The 21,142-nt window shown below is 48.4% G+C and overlaps 1 protein-coding gene across 1 annotated transcript; it reads left to right on the top strand.

Annotated features, from left to right (window-relative positions):
- Positions 1 to 281: 281 nt before the first annotated feature.
- LOC120058491 (DNA repair protein REV1-like) lies at positions 282 to 17,347 on the top strand. The gene is made up of 17 exons (XM_039007195.1): positions 282 to 498; positions 2,672 to 3,852; positions 7,026 to 7,124; positions 7,215 to 7,467; positions 7,549 to 7,677; positions 7,821 to 7,975; positions 8,994 to 9,113; positions 9,300 to 9,520; positions 9,979 to 10,151; positions 12,125 to 12,354; positions 12,445 to 12,659; positions 12,939 to 13,220; positions 13,346 to 13,445; positions 14,794 to 14,987; positions 15,077 to 15,227; positions 16,894 to 16,996; positions 17,216 to 17,347. Exons 2-17 carry the CDS (start codon positions 2,718 to 2,720, stop codon positions 17,325 to 17,327), a joined length of 3,672 nt encoding a protein of 1,223 aa, XP_038863123.1. The 5' UTR covers positions 282 to 498; positions 2,672 to 2,717; the 3' UTR covers positions 17,328 to 17,347.
- Positions 17,348 to 21,142: the final 3,795 nt, after the last annotated feature.

Genomic DNA, 21,142 nt, shown 5'->3' on the forward strand with positions numbered 1-21,142 from the left:
CAGCCACTCTCTCCCCGGCCCCCAGCCCAGCCACTCTCTCCCCAGCCACCTCGGCCCCCAGCCCAGCCACTCTCTCCCCAGCCACCTCAACCCCCAGCCCAGTCACTCTCTCCCCAGCCACCTCGGACCCCAGCCCAGCCACCTCGGACCCCAGCCCAGCCACCTCGGCCCCCAGCCCAGCCAACTCGAACCCCAGCCCAGCCAACTCGGCTCTCAGTCCAGGCACCTCACTCTAGGACCCAGCCTCCTCGAACCCTTTTCCTCCAACCACCTTTACTCTGACCCAGGGCACATCACCCACCACCCACCCAGCCACGGGCAACCCAAGTTAGACTGCATCCAGCCTCCTCCTTCAGCCTACACCCACCCACAGACCCCTGGTCCCGTCCCTGCAAACCCCAGCCATGAGCACTCTAAACCTGGACAGGCACAACCTCCTTCCGTCCTCTGCATCTCCAGTCACCTCCAGCACAGCTACCGGGAGCTGGACTTCAGACTGTGAGTGTGTTTTAGGTGTATTTTGATATTTGTACAATGCCCTCCACTAATATTGGCAACCTTGGTAAATATGAGCATAACGGGCTGTGAATTTTTTTTTATTTGCTGTTTATCTTCTTGGTCTTTAATTCAAAATATTCACAAAAATCGAACCTTTAATTGAAGTAAAATTAATGTGAAATAAATATTTTTCTACGAAACATGTGTGCCACAATTATTGGCACCCCTAGAAATTCTTATGAGTAAAATCTAACTGAATTCTATTCCCATTCATATTTTACGGTTTTAAGTTCACCTGAGTGATTAGGAACACTTAAGTGGTAAGCCATGACTTCCTGTTTCACTGGGGTATAAATATGAGGTGACACACAGGCCAAGTTCCCATAGTCATCCATCACTATGGGAAAGACCTTAGAATACAGTAATGATGTGCGACATCAGGTTATTGAGCTGCACAAATCAGGAAATGGCTATAAGAAAATGGCTTAATGGTTGAAAATGCCCATTTCCACTATCAAGGCAATAACTAAGAAGTTTAAAGCAACTGGAGATGTTAACAATAAGCCTGGAAGAGGACGTGTGTCTATATTGACCCCAGTGAGGAAGATGGTTTGAGTGGCCCAAAAAATCTCCAAGGATCACAGCTGGAGAATTGCAGATGTTAGTTGGGTCTTGGGGTCAGAAAGTCTCAAACTACAATCAGACGCCACAAGTTGTTTGGGAGGGTTGCCATAAAAAAGCATTTGCTGTCATCAAACAGCAAACTCAAGCGCCTACAGTTTGCCAAACGTTACTGGAACTTTCAATGGGACCGGTTTCTATGGTCAAATGAGACCAAAATAGAGCTTTTTGGAAACAAACACCAGAGGTGGGTTTGGTGTAGACAGAAAGATAGCCGTGCAGAAAAGTACCTCATCCCCACTGTGAAGTATGGTGGTGGATCAATCAATCAAGGAAATGTATTTATAAAGCCCTTTTTACATCAGCCGATGTCACAAAGCGCTATACAGAAACTCAGCCTAAAACCCCAAACAGCAAGCAATGCAGATGTAGAAGCACGGTGGCTAAGAAAAACTCCCTAGAAAGGCTGGAACCTAAGAAGAAACCTAGAGAGGAACCAGGCTCTGAGGGGTGGCCAGTCCTCTTCTGGCTGTGCCGGGTGGAGATTATAACAGAACATGGCCAAGATGTTCATAGATGACCAACAGGGTCAAATAATAATCAGTGGTTATAGAGGGTGCAAAAGGTCAGCACCTCAGGAGTAAATGTCAGTTGGCTTTTCATAGCCGATCATTCAGAGTTAGAGAAATAGAGAGAGCATACTTAAATTCACACTGGACACTGGATAAGACAGGAGAAATACTCCAGATATAACAGACTGACCCTAGCCCTCCGACACAAACTATTGCAGCATAAATACTGGAAGCTGAGACAGGAGGGGTCGGGAGAAACTGTGCCCCTGTCTGACGATACCCCTGGACAGGGCCAACCAGGCAGGATATAACCCCACCCACTTTGCCAAAGCACAGCCCCCACACCACTAGAGGGATATCTTCAAACCACCAACTTACCACCCTGATACAAGGCTGAGTATAGCCCACGAAGATCTCCCCCACGGCACGAACCCGTGGATCTTTTATGTTGTGGGGCTGTTTTTCTTCCAAAGGCCCTGGACAACTTGTTAGGATACGTGGTATCATGAACTCTATCAAGTATCAACAGATATTAAATCTAAACCTGACTGCCTCTGCTGGGAAGATTAAACTGGGCTGTGGTTGGAGCTTCCAGCAGGACAATAATCCAAAGCACACCTCAAAATGAAAACAAAAATGGTTCACTGACCACAGAATCAAGGTTTTGCCATGGCCACCCCAGTCCCCTGACCTAAACCCCATAGAAAACCAGCTGTGTGATGAGCTGAAGAGGAGAGCCCACAAGCGTGGACCTTGGAATCTGAACGATCTGAAGATGTGTTCTACAACCTCATTATGCGTTATAGGAGAAGACTGTTATCTTGGCAAAGGGAGGTTGCACAACGTATGGAATGAATATTAAGTGGGGGGGCACTGTATATTTGTGCATGTTTGTGTATTGTCCTGGCATAATAACATACAGAAAGAACATTGGTTCCATGTTGTGATTCTTAATTCTCACTTCTCTCTCTGTCCGATAGGAATGGATCATTACTGACCTCTTATGAAAAGACTCGGAGCGTCAAAATGAACAGGGTCCAAGAGTTGGGTGGTGAAGACCCCTGTCCTGTCAGAACTCCCAGAGGGGTGAAGGACCCCTTTCCTGTCAGAACTCCCAGAGGGGTGAATGACCCCACTCTGACCAACGGTCACGCCCATCCTGTGAATGGTGCCATAAAGTCTCTGGACCTCTCCCCAAACCCCACACGACCCACACCCACTCCAGACAGGGGGTTACCCCATACTCTCCAATCCATACCCCCACAGCCTGACAGCCCCTTATCCAAACCCCCTATCCAACATGACACCCCCAGACCTCCCCCTGTTTCTCACCACAAACACCACGCACAACCGGCCAATGAACAGAGACCCAAGGCCCCTCCGCCCACCTATCAGGAGGCGATGGCTGTCTCGGCATCTCGCCCTCTGGATCTCCCTCCTCAATCAGATTTCCCTCCTAAGAAACAACTCCCCCCTGCTAACCCAAACCCCTCCCCTTCCCATGTCTGTCTGAATGGCAGCCATCACAATGTTTTTCCTTCTAACCCCACCCCCCTGGAAACCAACAGCCTATCAGCCAACACCTTTCCTTCTAACCCCACCCCCCTGGAAACCAACAGCCTATCAGCCAACACCTTTCCTTCTAACCCCACCCCCCTGGAAACCAACAGCCTATCAGCCAACACCTTTCCTTCTAACCCCACCCCCCTGGAAACCAACAGCCTATCAGCCAACACCTTTCCTTCTAACCCCACCCCCCTGGAAACTAACAACCTATCAGCCAACACCTTTCCTTCTAACCCCACCCCCCTGGAAACCAACAGCCTATCCGCCAACACCTTTCCTTCTAACCCCACCCCCCTGGAAACCAACAGCCTATCAGCCAACACCTTTCCTTCTAACCCCACCCCCCTGGAAACCAACAGTCTATCAGCCAACCCCATTCCCTCAAACTACGCTCCTCCGCACCACGACCAACAATCAGCAAAGGTGAAGACCGGGGGGATCATCGCAGAGTTTTACTGCCACTCTCGTCTACACCACATCTCCACGTGGAGGAGTGAGTTCTCTGAGTATGTCAACACGCTGCAGAGCAGGAGGAGGGCCACAGGGGGCGCCACCTTCCCCGGGAGAGACCGGCTCAGACGCCAGAGGAGAGAGGGTAAGGAGCTGTAGTGTGGGTGTTTGGAAGGGATGGATTGGATGGTCTCTGTCTGATGGTATGTGAATTCTGATAACTCAGTCCAGTCATGTCCGTCTGTCTGTCTGTTTCTCTCTCGATCACACACTCCTCTCTTATCTCACTCACTCACTCTCTCACTCACACACACACACACACACACACACACACACACACACACACACACACACACACACACACACACACACACACACACACACACTCCTCTCGCTCTCCTCTCTTAAATGTCATAGGGACAATTCTGCATGTGGTTAATGTCATCAGGGTTTGTTTGAGTGGGGCGCATTTTGCGGACCATGAATAGCTGTGTACAGGGCCTTCAGAAAGTATTCATACCCCTTGACTTATTCCAGATTCTGTTGTTACAGCCTGAATTCAAAATGGATGAAATACAATAAAATTCTCACAGACGATACCCCATAATGACAGTGAAAACATGTTTTTAGAACATTTTGCAAATGTATTGAAAATGAAATACTGAAATATCAAATGTACATACGTATTCACACCCCTGAGTCAATACTTTGTACAAGCACCTTTGGCAGCGATTACAGCTTTGAGTCATCTTGGGTATGTCTGTATCAGCTTTGAGTCATCTTGGGTATGTCTGTATCAGCTTTGAGTCATCTTGGGTATGTCTGTATCAGCTTTGAGTCATCTTGGGTATGTCTGTATCAGCTTTGAGTCATCTTGGGTATGTCTGTATCAGCTTTGAGTCATCTTGGGTATGTCTGTATCAGCTTTGAGTCATCTTGGGTATGTCTGTATCAGCTTTGAGTCATCTTGGGTATGTCTATCAGCTTTGAGGCATCTTGGGTATGTTAGTATCAGCTTTGCACATCTTGATTTGGGGATTTTCTCCCATTCTTCCTTGCATATTTTCTTAAGCTGTTAAATTGCAGTAGATGGGTAGCTGGTGAACAGCAATCTTCAAGTCTTCACACAAATATTCAATGGAATTCAAGTCTGGGCTTTGGCTGGGCCATTCAAGGACTTTCACATTCTTTTTCTGAAACCATTCCACTGTTGCTTTGTCTCTATGCTTGGGGTCATTGTACCTTTGGAACGTAAATCTTCGCCCCATTCTAAGGTCGTTTGCACTCTGAAGCAGGTTCTCATTAAGGATTTGCCTGTATTTGGCTCCATTCGTTGTTCCCTCTGTCCTTGCCAGCCTCCCAGTCCCTGCTGCTGAAAATAATTCCACCAGACAGATGAGCTGTGCCTGATGTTTTCCAGACATAGCGCTTTGCATTCAGCCAAAGGGTTACATTTGTGTCTCATCAGACCACAGAATCTTTTGCATTATGATCTCAGAGTCTTTCATGTGCCTTTTGGCAAACTCCAGGCGTGCTGTCGTGTGCCTTTTGGCAAACTCCAGGCGTGCTGTCGTGTGCCTTTTGGCAAACTCCAGGCGTGCTGTCGTGTGCCTTTTGGCAAACTCCAGGCGTGCTGTCGTGTGCCTTTTGGCAAACTCCAGGCGTGCTGTCGTGTGCCTTTTGGCAAACTCCAGGCGTGCTGTCGTGTGCCTTTTGGCAAACTCCAGGCGTGCTGTCGTGTGCCTTTTGGCAAACTCCAGGCGTGCTGTCGTGTGTCTTTTGGCAAACTCCAGGCGTGCTGTCGTGTGCCTTTTGGCAAACTCCAGGCGTGCTGTCGTGTGCCTTTTGGCAAACTCCAGGCGTGCTGTCGTGTGCCTTTTGGCAAACTCCAGGCGTGCTGTCGTGTGCCTTTTGGCAAACTCCAGGCGTGCTGTCGTGTGCCTTTTGGCAAACTCCAGGCGTGCTGTCGTGTGTCTTTTGGCAAACTCCAGGCGTGCTGTCGTGTGTCTTTTGGCAAACTCCAGGCGTGCTGTCGTGTGCCTTTTGGCAAACTCCAGGCGTGCTGTCGTGTGTCTTTTGGCACACTCCAGGCGTGCTGTCGTGTGCCTTTTGGCACACTCCAGGCGTGCTGTCGTGTGCCTTTTGGCACACTCCAGGCGTGCTGTCGTGTGCCTTTTGGCAAACTCCAGGCGTGCTGTCGTGTGCCTTTTGGCAAACTCCAGGCGTGCTGTCGTGTGCCTTTTGGCAAACTCCAGGCGTGCTGTCGTGTGTCTTTTGGCAAACTCCAGGCGTGCTGTCGTGTGCCTTTTGGCAAACTCCAGGCGTGCTGTCGTGTGCCTTTTGGCAAACTCCAGGCGTGCTGTCGTGTGCCTTTTGGCAAACTCCAGGCGTGCTGTCGTGTGCCTTTTGGCAAACTCCAGGCGTGCTGTCGTGTGCCTTTTGGCACACTCCAGGCGTGCTGTCATAAAGCCCAGATTGATGAGGTGCTGTAGATACTCTTGTCCTTCTGGCAGGTTCTCCCATCTCAGCCAAGTTCTGTCAGAGTGATCATTGGGTTTTTGGTCACCTCTCTGACCAAGGTACTTCTTGCCCGGTTACTCAGTTTTGGTCGAACGACCAGCTCTAGGGAGAGTCTGGGTAGTTCAATATTTTTTCAATTTCCCAATGATTGAGACCACTGTGCTCTTGGAAACTTTCAACACTCTAGAAGTTGTTTTAAACCTTTTCCCAGATATATGACTCATCACAATTCTATCTCGGAGATCTACAGACACTTCCTTGGACTTCATGGTATAGTTTCTGCTCTGACATGTACTGTCAACTGTGGGACCTTATATAGACAGGTGTTTCTAAATCATGTCCAATCAAGTTATAGTGACATCTCAAGGATGATCAAAGGAAATTGGATGCACCTGAGCTCAATTTCGAGTGTCATAGCAAAGGGATGTGAATACTTAAGTAAATTAGATATTTCTCTATTTCATTTTCAAAAAATGTTAAAAACATGTTTTCACTTGGTCATGGGTTATTTTGTGTAGAGTGAGGGGGAAAAAAACAATTTCATCAATTTTGAATTCAAGCTGTAACACAACAAAATGTGGAGTAAGTCAAGGGGTATTAACACTTTCTGTCTCCTGCTCTGTCTGTCTGTCTCCTGGTCTGTCTGTCTGTCTCCTGGTCTGTCTATCTGTCTCCTGGTCTGTCTGTCTGTCTCCTGGTCTGTCGGTCTGTCTCCTGGTCTGTCTCCTGGTCTGTCGGTCTGTCTCCTTGTCTGTCTCCTGGTCTGTCTGTCTCCTGGTCTGTCTGTCTGTTGACCAGGTTTGTCAGCTGCTCCTGGACCTCAGTCCTGTATCCTGCATGTGGACATGGACTGTTTCTTTGTCTCCGTGGGGATCAGACACAGACCAGACCTCAAAGGTATACACGCACACACTCAAGTATCTCTATCATATTTTCTATTCTCGTCCCAAGTGCCCACTAACCGCACCCCCTCCTCTCCTCCCCCAGGGAAGTCTGTAGCGGTGACCAGTAACCGTGGTCCAGGCAGAGTGGCCCAGAGGCCTGGTGTTGACCACCAGCTGGAGCTGCAGTACTACCAGAAAAAATACTCCTATCCAGCTGTGTCAGAGAGGAAGGATGGGGACCTGGAGGAAATGACATCATCAGAGACGGAGAGTCACATCTCCCATGGCAACAGTGTTGACCAGGATACTGCTGCCCTCTCTATGGCTGAGATCGCCTCCTGTAGCTATGAGGCCAGGTACAACACATATACGTACACACACACACACACGTACACTCTACCCTATAGTAATATGTGGTCTCTCTTTCTGTCTGTCAGGCTGGCGGGGGTGAGGAACGGTATGTTTTTTGGCCAGGCCAAACAACTGTGTCCCTCCCTGCAGTCTGTCCCTTATGACTTCGCGGCCTACAAGAAGGTAGCCCTGGCCATGTACGAGACCCTCGCCAGGTACGGATGGAGGGATGGATGAACAGATACTCACACTCTCTCTCTATATACCTGTCACAATCTCATCTATTAGAGAACAAATTGATTTAACTTTTCTCTTTTTTCTCTCTTTCTCTCCCTCTTCTCTCTCTCTCTCTCTCTAGTTATTCTCACGACATCGAGGCCCTGAGCTGTGACGAGGCATTGGTGGATAGCTCTGCCCTGCTGGCTGAGTTGAGTGTTACACCAGATGAACTTGCCAGTGCCATCCGGGCAGACGTCAGGGAGAGGACTGGGTGCTCCGCCTCAGTGGGCATGGGTGAGTAGTGCCTTCCTCTGCCACCCGAGTCACATTGTGTACGCTGGCGTACTGGACACCCCTGTAGACCCCTGCAATGCTTTGGGGGCCCATATACCTGTCATCAATGTCTATTTTTATTTATTTAATAAATCATTTTGGCAGTAACCCTACAAAAAGTTATTAATGAACCTTTTTAATTTTTGTGTTTGTTTGTTTCTTGGTCTTCAGGAATGTGACTGAAATGTGCCTCAGGCCTTGAAAAAGAAAAGGTTTCACTGATTGAAAATATAAAGAGATATGGGTGAATAAATTCCGTGGTGAAGGCAGCGACAGTGGAGCTGACTTGGCTGTTCAAAAGTGCATCAGACCGAGAGCCTAATGCTTCTTTAGTTAGTTAGGATTTTTTTGTTTAGAAAATCATTTCTCCTCAGAAGCGACAGTTTCAGGGATGGTAAAAACAGCTTGATTGCCATAGCCGTATCAGGGAAACTGGACAGGAGGGAGTGGTGCTTCAAAATGTAGCAGTTCTGTAACATCTTTAATTGAGCCTCTCATTCTCCTTAATTGCCGGGCCTCAACACGTTACGGAAAGAGGTTAACTGTATTGGAATCTGGGGACAGGTCGTCTGGATACTGGACAACCAATAAATTGGCAAATGCAAACATCTTTAGCGGACAACAGTTCTTCAGGGCTTGAACAAAAAAAGCGGTTTGCGATTTTGTTCAAACTGGTGAACCGGCGTTTGAGTTGTGTGGTTGCAATATCAACAGTCCCTTATCTCTGCTTTATCTTGGCATGCATCATTCAAGACTACGTTTAACTTGTGCGCAGCGAAATGGACATGTAACGCACAATATCTCAGGAAAGACTGTCTGGGTTGACTCCATATAGGAAACCAAAGAAAGATAAAGTGCATTATGCCAGTGATTCTGTTGGCACAACAAGGGAGGAAGCATTTGGAAACGGAGGGGCATCATAGTTTCCCTCCCACTGTATTACACCCTGTCTAACCTCTGTGACCTCTGACCTGTCCAGGGTCCAACATCCTGTTGGCGAGAATGGCTACCCGGAAGGCTAAGCCGAACGGACAGTACCTCCTGAGGTCAGAGGAAGTGGATGACTTCATCAGGGACCAGACGGTGACCAGCCTACCAGGTGAGGCACTACAGCACCACCTGCTGGCCACACACACACACACCACACATACACCACACACACAGTTACTCTGCAACTGATGATCATCTTTCTTGTGCATCTCCAAAATATAAACTGTCCTTCTCTACACCCTCCATCTCTCCTTCTCCACCCATCCCTCTATTTCTCTCCCCTCTTCTCCCTCAGGTGTGGGCCGTTCTATGGGTGGTAAACTAGCATCTCTGGGTGTGAGGTCATGCGGGGACCTGCAGCAGGTGTCTCTGCAGCGGCTGCAGAAGGAGTTTGGCCCTCGCACTGGTCAGACCCTCTTCAGGTTCTGCCGAGGTCTGGACGACCGGCCCGTCCGTAGTGAGAAAGAGAGGAAGTCTGTCTCGGCTGAGATGAACTACAACATCCGCTTCACACAGGTACTGTTTAATCCGGTTTACACTGGTACTGTTTAATCCGGTTTACACTGGTACTGTTTAATCCGCTTCACACAGGTACTGTTTAATCCGGTTTACACTGGTACTGTTTAATCCGGTTTACACTGGTACTGTTTAATCCGGTTTACACTGGTACTGTTTAATCCGGTTTACACTGGTACTGTTTAATCCGGTTTACACTGGTACTGTTTAATCCGGTTTACACTGGTACTGTTTAATCCGGTTTACACTGGTAAGAGCTTGTTTGATCTGGTCCACGCAGGTTATAACTGGTTTATACTGATCAGGACTGGGGCTTATTCAAGGAGGCAGAATATTCAGATTGTTCAGAATGGGATATTTGCTGAAGAACAGACATTCTTCTTTGCCTGTTCAAAGTGACAGGCTTTTCTATCACTTTCTCCATTCTCTCTTTCTCTAAATTCTCTCTATCTCACCAGGTGGACGAGGCGGAGTCGTTCCTGACCCACCTGTCCATTGAGGTGCAGAAGCGTCTACAGGGGGCAGGGCTTAGGGGTCGCAGGCTGACCCTAAAGGTCATGGTCTGTAAGGCAGGGGCCCCGGTGGAGCCATCCAACTACAGTGGTCATGGCACCTGTGACAATTTGGCTAGGTGAGCGAGACAAATGGACACGATGGCCATGTCTGAATACCCATAAATAGTAGGCTCTTTGGGAATGCGAAAATATAACATTTTATAGTATGTAAAATGAAGTATGCTTTAAATGCCAGGATGTCATACTCATTTCAGCTCTTCATCTAGAAGAAGCTGCACACTGTTGAGGAAGAGCATCGTCTTTTCACCCTCGCGTGTGTTTGACAACAGCTGATAATCAGAATAAATAAATAAACGCATAAATAAATAAATAAACGAATGGCGTTAAATCAACGCAGTTGAACATTACGAGGCATTCTCAGTATGGATCAGCCTAGGATGTTATTTGTTGCACATTCTCAGTATGGATCAGCCTAGGATGTTATTTGTTGCTCATTCTCAGTATGGATCAGCCTAGGATGTTATTTGTTGCACATTCTCAGTATGGATCAGCCTAGGATGTTATTTGTTGCTCATTCTCAGTATGGATCAGCCTAGGATGTTATTTGTTGCTCATTCTCAGTATGGATCAGCCTAGGATGTTATTTGTTGCTCATTCTCAGTATGGATCAGCCTAGGATGTTATTTGTTGCTCATTCTCAGTATGGATCAGCCTAGGATGTTATTTGTTGCTCATTCTCAGTATGGATCAGCCTAGGATGTTATTTGTTGCTCATTCTCAGTATGGATCAGCCTAGGATGTTATTTGTTGCTCATTCTCAGTATGGATCAGCCTAGGATGTTATTTGTTGCTCATTCTCAGTATGGATCAGCCTAGGATGTTATTTGTTGCTCATTCTCAGTATGGATCAGCCTAGGATGATATTTGTTGCTCATTCTCAGTATGGATCAGCCTAGGATGTTATTTGTTGCTCATTTTCAGTATGGATCAGCCTAGGATGTTATTTGTTGCTCATTCTCAGTATGGATCAGCCTAGGATGATATTTGTTGCTCATTCTCAGTATGGATCAGCCTAGGATGTTATTTGTTGCTCATTCTCAGTATGGATCAGCCTAGGATGATATTTGTTGCTCATTCTCAGTATGGATCAGCCTAGGATGTTATTTGTTGCTCATTCTCAGTATGGATCAGCCTAGGATGTTATTTGTTGCTCATTCTCAGTATGGATCAGCCTAGGATGTTATTTGTTGCTCATTCTCAGTATGGATCAGCCTAGGATGTTATTTGTTGCTCATTCTCAGTATGGATCAGCCTAGGATGTTATTTGTTGCTCATTCTCAGTATGGATCAGCCTAGGATGTTATTTGTTGCACATTCTCAGTATGGATCAGCCTAGGATGTTATTTGTTGCTCATTCTCAGTATGGGTCAGCCTAGGATGTTATTTGTTGCACATTCTCAGTATGGGTCAGCCTAGGATGTTATTTGTTTCTCATTCTCAGTATGGATCAGCCTAGGATGTTATTTGTTGCACATTCTCAGTATGGATCAGCCTAGGATGTTATTTGTTGCTCATTCTCAGTATGGATCAGCCTAGGATGTTATTTGTTGCTCATTCTCAGTATGGATCAGCCTAGGATGTTATTTGTTGCTCATTCTCAGTATGGATCAGCCTAGGATGTTATTTGTTGCTCATTCTCAGTATGGATCAGCCTAGGATGTTATTTGTTGCTCATTCTCAGTATGGATCAGCCTAGGATGTTATTTGTTGCACATTCTCAGTATGGATCAGCCTAGGATGTTATTTGTTGCACATTCTCAGTATGGATCAGCCTAGGATGTTATTTGTTGCTCATTCTCAGTATGGATCAGCCAAGGATGTTATTTGTTGCTCACTGCGTTTGTTTGTTTTTTAAATAAAATTAGTATGTTCTAAATAGTTTGTAGTAAAATCAGTACACAGTATGTAGTTTTAGTAAATAGCAGGCAAGACAGATTTCAGACACTTCCTGGAACACACTGAGGGGACATAATTGAGTGTGTCTTCCTCTTCTCTCTCCTCTTTTCGCTTCTCCTCTCTCCTCTCTCAGGTCAGTGACCCTGGCCCAGCTTACAGACTGTGGTCATTTGATAGCCAGTGAGGTCATCAAGCTGTTCCACACAATGAGGCTGAAGGTGCAGGACCTGAGGGGGGTGGGCCTCCAGGTGCAGCTCCTCGAGGGGGTCCACTCCGTCCCCAAGGACCCCTCGGGCCCTAAAACATGCTCCATCAGAGACAAGCTGCTGGCCCAGCGCCACCCTGCCCAACATAACCATACAGGTAGGTGTGTGTGTGAGCTCTTGTTAGTGGTTACCTCAAGGAGCCAGTCATCGAGCCATAGAACGACCTCTGCTGTCTCTCTCCCTTCAGATTCGCTACCTAATACCGCCATTACTGACACATGCACCAGTCAGGAAAATAGTTCCTCTGCCAGAGTCCTGTCCCCCTTCTCCAGTCCCCGCCCTACATCGCCTGCTGAGCCAATCCCAGGGAAAAGTAAAGGAGAGCCGCCACCCTCTACACACACACCTAACCATGTTGGTACACGCCTTAACCTCAGCATGGAGGTCTCCCCTCCCTCACAGGTACTTCACCCCTAGTTCAACAGTGCATTGCTCTCATTGAAAAAACATTCGGTTGGCTATGTTTTTGAAGCATCATTTCAAGTCCAATCACATTTTATTTGTCACATCCCAGGGGGGGGGGGGTCGGTCAATGTAAATAGTCCAGGTGGCCATTTGATGAATAGTTCAGCAGTCTTATGGCTTGGAGGTAGAAGCTGGAAAGGAGACTTTTGGGCTGTAAAATCACCCTCACACACAGGTTTCCCAGGAAACATGTATGTGTGTCTGTGTCCATGTCAGGTGGACCGGTCGGTGTTGGAGGCCTTGCCTGCAGAGTTGAGAGAACAGGTGGAGCACTCCTGGACCCACAGAGACACAGAGAGAACCCACAACGGGTCACACCAACGCCCCCTTCACCATGGCCCCTCTTCTCCTCTCTCTTCCTGTTCATCTTCCCCTCTACCCTCCTCTCCTCCTCCCCCCGCTGCCCCTCCTGTAGGAGCACTGGTGCTTCAGATCCCCAACCAGTCTGGACAGACCGGCTCCACAGGCATCATACTGGAACTGCCTGACTTCTCCCAGGTACACACACACACCCACAAACATTCTCATTAACTCAAACACCCCCTATAAACACGCACATATTGTGTCTCTCTGTGTGTGTCTGTGTGTGTGTGTCTGTGTGTGTCGTGTGTGTGTGTGTGTAGGTTGACCCGGAGGTGTTTGCAGCACTCCCCAGAGAACTCCAGGAGGAGCTGCGTTCAGCGTACGGCCGCAGAGAGAACGCCCAGGCCAAGAGGATCATGGGTAAGACTGCAGACCAAAGTAGTGCAGAATACAGTATATCTATCCAATAATATACACTGAGTTTACCAAACATTAAGAACACCTTCCTAATAAGAATGGTCCCCTCAGTTCGTCGGGGCATGAACTCTACAAGGTGTCCAAAGCGTTCCACAGGGATGCTGGCCAATGTTGACTCCAATGCTTCCCACAGTTGTGTCAAGTTGGCTGGATGTCCTTTGGTCCACCACCCATTCTTGATACACACAGGAAACTGTTGATGGTGAAAAACTGTTACGAGAATTATGTTCTCAATGTTCATAAACCCAATTCAATTAACTATTCAGCCTGAAACCCAGAATTTGTAGGAAACTGGTTGAAATGAATCAGACTGAGGCCCAGCTACAATAGTCAGAAAGTTTATTTACGAGAGCGCTGGTTAGTTGTACAAAACCATTCATTTTATACTAGCTCCTTACACACATACTCTTGCACACAAACATAATTCATACGCACATACATTTGCATACAAACATTAGGTATCCTAAGCACACACTGTCCTGCTACCCAGCCGACAAAGATTAGGGGAGTCCGTGAGAATCACTCCCCGTCCTCCCTCAAAATAGGGAGACCCTGGGAAGTACTCTCAGTGGCCCCCCGCCAAAGTCGGCACCGAATCTTGCTCAGACAGTCTGTTTTTAAGATACTATAATAGTCATATTGTACAGATATATTGTTATACCCTAATTCTGATTAAAAACTATACTCACAGATATATAATTCTACTGACTAAAACCACACCCATCATTAATTAATTATGATTCTAATCAATTTCATACAATTATATGGTTTCAGGGTGGAGTATTCTAATCATTCATTTAAACCTATAAATTCCATCAACAAAAACCCAGCAGCATTGCAGTTCGTGACTCAAACCGGTGCGCCTGGCACCTAATACCATACCCCATTCAAAGACACTTAAATCTTCTGTCTTGCCCATTCACCCTCTGAATGGTACACATACACAATCCATGTCTCAATTGTATCAAGGCTTAAAAATCCTTCTTTAACCTGTCTTTTTCCCTTCACCTATACTGATTGAGGTGACATCAATGAGGGATCATAGCGTTCACCTGGATTCACCTGGATTCCCCAGTCAGTCTGACATGTAAAGAGCAGGTGTTCTTAATGTTTTGTACACTCAGTGTATACTAATAATATAATATAGAATATATATGCCATTTAGCAATACACTGGAAAGAACCATAGAACCGACTAATGATCAAATTAAACTTCCATTGCGTTGCCCCCTTACCTCTCTCTTTCCTTCTCTACCTTTCACTCCACCCCTCCCCTCTCTCTTTCTCTGTAGCAGACCAGAGGAAGCCCCTGTTGCATCTGAAGCATGTGGGGGTGGGTCGGATGAAGCACTGCTACAAGAAGAGTGCCAACAGCCCTGCCAAGAAAGGCCCCTCCCCTCTAAAGAGGCCCCGCCCACCAGGAAACACCCCGGCCAAAGACCTACCACACGTGCTCAGACCCAGGGACCTACCCAATGGCCTCAAGGTGAGCCCCTAAGCACTTATCCAAGGTAAGTTTTCTGTTTTATTAATGATGCATAGTGATTAAACTGGCCTGAACTGACCCCCATCCAGCTGGAGAATGGACCTTCCACCTCCCCCCTACAGCAGGACGACCCAGAGACTCTGTCCAAGTTCACCCCTCGCCCTGAACCCACCCTGGCTGGAGCTTGTGATTTCATGGACATCCGAACACTACTCAGAGAATGGGTCACTACCATCTCAGGTACAGAATGGGGAGTGGGTCGTTTACTACCATCTATGGAAAAAGGGGGACATTTGCTGCCATAGTACAGTCGTGGCCAAAAGGTTTGAGAATGACACAAATATTAATTTTCACAAAGTCTGCTGCCTCAGTTTGTATGATGGCAATTTGCATATACTCCAGAATGTTATGAAGAGTGATCAGATGAATTGCAATTAATTGCAAAGTCCCTCTTTGCCATGCAAATGAACTGAATCCCCCCCAAAAAACATTTCCACTGCATTTCAGCCCTGCCACAAAATACCAGCTGACATGTGATCAGTGATTCTCTCGTTAACACAGGTGTGAGTGTTGACGGGAACACGGCTGGAGATCACTCTGTCATGCTGATTGAGTTCGAATAACAGACTGGAAGCTTCAAAAGGTGCTTGGAATCATTGTTCTTCCTCTGTCAACCATGGTTACCTGCAAGGAAACACGTGCCGTCATCATTGCTTTGCACAAAAAGGGCTTCACAGGCAAGGATATTGCTGCCAGTAAGATCAGATCATCAAGAACTTCAAGGAGAGCGATTCAACTGTTGTGAAGAAGGCTTCAGGGCGCCCAAGTCCAGCAAGCGCCAGGACCGTCTCCTAAAGTTGATTCAGCTGCGAGATTGGGGCACCACCAGTACAGAGCTTGCTCAGGAATGGCAGCAGGCAGGTGTGAGTGCATCTCCACGCACTGTGAGGCAAAGACTTTTGGAGGATGGCCTGGTGTCAAGAAGGGCAGTGAAGAAGCCACTTCTCTCCAGGAAAAACATCAGGGACAGACTGATATTCTGCAAAAGGTACAGGGATTGGACTGCTGGGAAATGGGGTAAAGTCATTTTCTCTGATGAATCACTTTTCCGATTGTTTGGGGCATCCGGAAAAAAGCTTGTCCGGAGAAGACAAGGTGAGCGCTACCATCAGTCCTGTGTCATGCCAACAGTAAAGCATCCTGAGACCATTCATGTGTGGGGTTGCTTCTCAGCCAAGGGAGTGGGCTCACTCACAATTTTGCCTAAGAACACAGCCATGAATAAAGAATGGTACCAACACATCCTCCGAGAACAACTTCTCCCAACCATCCAGGAACAGTTTGGTGACGAACAATGTATTTTCCAGCATGATAGAGCACCTTGCCATAAGGCAAAAGTGATAACTAAGTGGCTCGGGGAACAAAACATCAATATTTTGGGTCCATGGCCAGGAAACTCCCCAGACCTTTAATCCCATTGAGAACTTGGGGTCAATCCTCAAGAGGCGGGTGGACAAACAAAAACCCACAAATTCTGACAAACTCCAAGCATTGATTATGCAAGAATGGGCTGCCATCAGTCAGGATGTGGCCCAGAAGTTAATTGACAGCATGCCAGGGCGGATTGCAGAGGTCTTGAAAAAGAAGGGTCAACAATGCAAATATTGACTCTGCATCAACTTCATGTAATTGTCAATAAAAGCCTTTGACACTTATGAAATGCTTGTAATTATACTTCAGTATTCCATAGTAACATCTGACAGAAATATGTAAAGACACTGAAGCAGCAAACTTTGTGGAAATTAATATTTGTGTCATTCTCAACTTTTTGCCACAACTGTAGTTGTGTTTTTGACTGTGTTAGAGATGTAGTTTTGCGTTTTTCTAAGTACTTTTCCCCCCTTAGACCCCATGGAGGAGGACATTCTGCAGGTAGTCAAGTACTGCACTGATCTGATCAACGACAAAGACCTAGAGAAACTTGACCTGATCATCAAGTACATGAAGAGGTACGGTCCATTCGTGGTCTAACTCTCCCCTCTTCACCTCTGTCTCAGTGAGGGACCACACGGCCATGGTCAAATAGGACCTGTTTGGGGATAGAGGATCATTCTACCCCTGTTGTTGAGATTCCATTTCAATTAGTGTTTTTCTCTTTTTCTCATGTGTGTTTAGTTTATTAGATATTCAAGTGTGTTAGGCCTAAGGCATGTCTTATGTCATGGCAGGTTGATGCAGCAGTCTGTGGAGTCTGTATGGAGCATGGCCTTTGACTTCATCCTGGACAACGTGCAGGTGGTGGTACAGCAGACCTACGGCAGCACTCTGAAGATCACGTAGGAGAGGGCAGCACTCTGAAGATCACATAGGAGAGGGCAGCACTCTGAAGATCACATAGGAGAGGGCAGCACTCTGAAGATCACGTAGGAGAGGGCAGCACTCTGAAGATCACGTAGGAGAGGGCAGCACTCTGAAGATCACATAGGAGAGGGCAGCACTCTGAAGATCACGTAGGAGAGGGCAGCACTCTGAAGATCACATAGGAGAGGGCAGCACTCTGAAGATCACGTAGGAGAGGGCAGCACTCTGAAGATCACATAGGAGAGGGCAGCACTCTGAAGATCACATAGGAGAGGGCAGCACTCTGAAGATCACATAGGAGAGGGCAGCACTCTGAAGATCACGTAGGAGAGGGCAGCACTCTGAAGATCACATAGGAGAGGGCAGCACTCTGAAGATCACATAGGAGAGGGCAGCACTCTGAAGATCACGTAGGAGAGGGCAGCACTCTGAAGATCACATAGGAGAGGGCAGCACTCTGAAGATCACGTAGGAGAGGGCAGCACTCTGAAGATCACATAGGAGAGGGCAGCACTCTGAAGATCACGTAGGAGAGGGCAGCACTCTGAAGATCACGTAGGAGAGGGCAGCACTCTGAAGATCACATAGGAGAGGGCAGCACTCTGAAGATCACATAGGAGAGGGCAGCACTCTGAAGATCACATAGGAGAGGGCAGCACTCTGAAGATCACGTAGGAGAGGGCAGCACTCTGAAGATCACATAGGAGAGGGCAGCACTCTGAAGATCACGTAGGAGAGGGCAGCACTCTGAAGATCACATAGGAGAGGGCAGCACTCTGAAGATCACGTAGGAGAGGGCAGCACTCTGAAGATCACGTAGGAGAGGGCAGCACTCTGAAGATCACATAGGAGAGGGCAGCACTCTGAAGATCACATAGGAGAGGGCAGCACTCTGAAGATCACATAGGAGAGGGCAGCACTCTGAAGATCACGTAGGAGAGGGCAGCACTCTGAAGATCACATAGGAGAGGGCAGCACTCTGAAGATCACATAGGAGAGGGCAGCACTCTGAAGATCACATAGGAGAGGGCAGCACTCTGAAGATCACATAGGAGAGGGCAGCACTCTGAAGATCACGTAGGAGAGGGCAGCACTCTGAAGATCACGTAGGAGAGGGCAGCACTCTGAAGATCACATAGGAGAGGGCAGCACTCTGAAGATCACGTAGGAGAGGGCAGCACTCTGAAGATCACGTAGGAGAGGGCAGCACTCTGAAGATCACGTAGGAGAGGGCAGCACTCTGAAGATCACGTAGGAGAGGGCAGCACTCTGAAGATCACGTAGGAGAGGGCAGCACTCTGAAGATCACGTAGGAGAGGGCAGCACTCTGAAGATCACATAGGAGAGGGCAGCACTCTGAAGATCACGTAGGAGAGGGCAGCACTCTGAAGATCACGTAGGAGAGGGCAGCACTCTGAAGATCACATAGGAGAGGGCAGCACTCTGAAGATCACGTAGGAGAGGGCAGCACTCTGAAGATCACATAGGAGAGGGCAGCACTCTGAAGATCACGTAGGAGAGGGCAGCACTCTGAAGATCACATAGGAGAGGGCAGCACTCTGAAGATCACGTAGGAGAGGGCAGCACTCTGAAGATCACATAGGAGAGGGCAGCACTCTGAAGATCACGTAGGAGAGGGCAGCACTCTGAAGATCACGTAGGAGAGGGCAGCACTCTGAAGATCACGTAGGAGAGGGCAGCACTCTGAAGATCACGTAGGAGAGGGCAGCACTCTGAAGATCACGTAGGAGAGGGCAGCACTCTGAAGATCACATAGGAGAGGGCAGCACTCTGAAGATCACGTAGGAGAGGGCAGCACTCTGAAGATCACGTAGGAGAGGGCAGCACTCTGAAGATCACGTAGGAGAGGGCAGCACTCTGAAGATCACGTAGGAGAGGGCAGCACTCTGAAGATCACGTAGGAGAGGGCAGCACTCTGAAGATCACGTAGGAGAGGGCAGCACTCTGAAGATCACATAGGAGAGGGCAGCACTCTGAAGATCACATAGGAGAGGGCAGCACTCTGAAGATCACATAGGAGAGGGCAGCACTCTGAAGATCACATAGGAGAGGGCAGCACTCTGAAGATCACATAGGAGAGGGCAGCACTCTGAAGATCACATAGGAGAGGGCAGCACTCTGAAGATCACATAGGAGAGGGCAGCACTCTGAAGATCACGTAGGAGAGGGCAGCACTCTGAAGATCACGTAGGAGAGGGCAGCACTCTGAAGATCACGTAGGAGAGGGCAGCACTCTGAAGATCACGTAGGAGAGGGCAGCACTCTGAAGATCACGTAGGAGAGGGCAGCACTCTGAAGATCACGTAGGAGAGGGCAGCACTCTGAAGATCACGTAGGAGAGGGCAGCACTCTGAAGATCACGTAGGAGAGGGCAGCACTCTGAAGATCACGTAGGAGAGGGCAGCACTCTGAAGATCACGTAGGAGAGGGCAGCACTCTGAAGATCACGTAGGAGAGGGCAGCACTCTGAAGATCACGTAGGAGAGGGCAGCACTCTGAAGATCACATAGGAGAGGGCAGCACTCTGAAGATCACGTAGGAGAGGGCAGCACTCTGAAGATCACGTAGGAGAGGGCAGCACTCTGAAGATCACGTAGGAGAGGGCAGCACTCTGAAGATCACGTAGGAGAGGGCAGCACTCTGAAGATCACGTAGGAGAGGGCAGCACTCTGAAGATCACGTAGGCGAGGGCAGCACTCTGAAGATCACGTAGGAGAGGGCAGCACTCTGAAGATCACGTAGGAGAGGGCAGCACTCTGAAGCTCACGTAGGAGAGGGCAGCACTCTGAAGCTCACGTAGGAGAGGGCAGCACTCTGAAGCTCACGTAGGAGAGGGCAGCACTCTGAAGCTCACGTAGGAGAGGGCAGCACTCTGAAGCTCACGTAGGAGAGGGCAGCACTCTGAAGCTCACGTAGGAGAGGGCAGCACTCTGAAGATCACGTAGGAGAGGGCAGCACTCTGAAGATCACGTAGGAGAGGGCAGCACTCTGAAGATCACGTAGGAGAGGGCAGCACTCTGAAGATCACGTAGGAGAGGGCAGCACTCTGAAGATCACGTAGGAGAGGGCAGCACTCTGAAGCTCACGTAGGAGAGGGCAGCACTCTGAAGATCACGTAGGAGAGGGCAGCACTCTGAAGATCACGTAGGAGAGGGCAGCACTCTGAAGCTCACGTAGGAGAGGGCAGCACTCTGAAGCTCACGTAGGAGAGGGCAGCACTCTGAAGCTCACGTAGGAGAGGGCAGCACTCTGAAGATCACGTAGGAGAGGGCAGCACTCTGAAGATCACGTAGGAGAGGGCAGCACTCTGAAGCTCACGTAGGAGAGGGCAGCACTCTGAAGCTCACGTAGGAGAGGGCAGCACTCTGAAGCTCACGTAGGAGAGGGCAGCACTCTGAAGATCACGTAGGAGAGGGCAGCACTCTGAAGATCACGTAGGAGAGGGCAGCACTCTGAAGATCACGTAGGAGAGGGCAGCACTCTGAAGATCACGTAGGAGAGGGCAGCACTCTGAAGATCACGTAGGAGAGGGCAGCACTCTGAAGATCACGTAGGAGAGGGCAGCACTCTGAAGATCACGTAGGAGAGGGCAGCACTCTGAAGATCACGTAGGAGAGGGCAGCACTCTGAAGATCACGTAGGAGAGGGCAGCACTCTGAAGATCACGTAGGAGAGGGCAGCACTCTGAAGATCACGTAGGAGAGGGCAGCACTCTGAAGATCACGTAGGAGAGGGCAGCACTCTGAAGATCACGTAGGAGAGGGCAGCACTCT

Source organism: Salvelinus namaycush, chromosome 13 (assembly GCF_016432855.1).
Source record: "Salvelinus namaycush isolate Seneca chromosome 13, SaNama_1.0, whole genome shotgun sequence".
Taxonomy (NCBI): Eukaryota; Metazoa; Chordata; class Actinopteri; order Salmoniformes; family Salmonidae; genus Salvelinus; species Salvelinus namaycush.

Bases quoted from the DNA above. Each gene is read 5' to 3' on its own strand.
- LOC120058491 (XM_039007195.1), top strand. From the start codon at position 2,718: ATGAACAGGGTCCAAGAGTTGGGTGGTGAAGACCCCTGTCCTGTCAGA. The intron at 12,660-12,938 runs GTACTTCACCCC...TGTCCATGTCAG, and splicing joins AGGTCTCCCCTCCCTCACAG to GTGGACCGGTCGGTGTTGGA. The intron at 13,221-13,345 runs GTACACACACAC...GTGTGTGTGTAG, and splicing joins AACTGCCTGACTTCTCCCAG to GTTGACCCGGAGGTGTTTGC.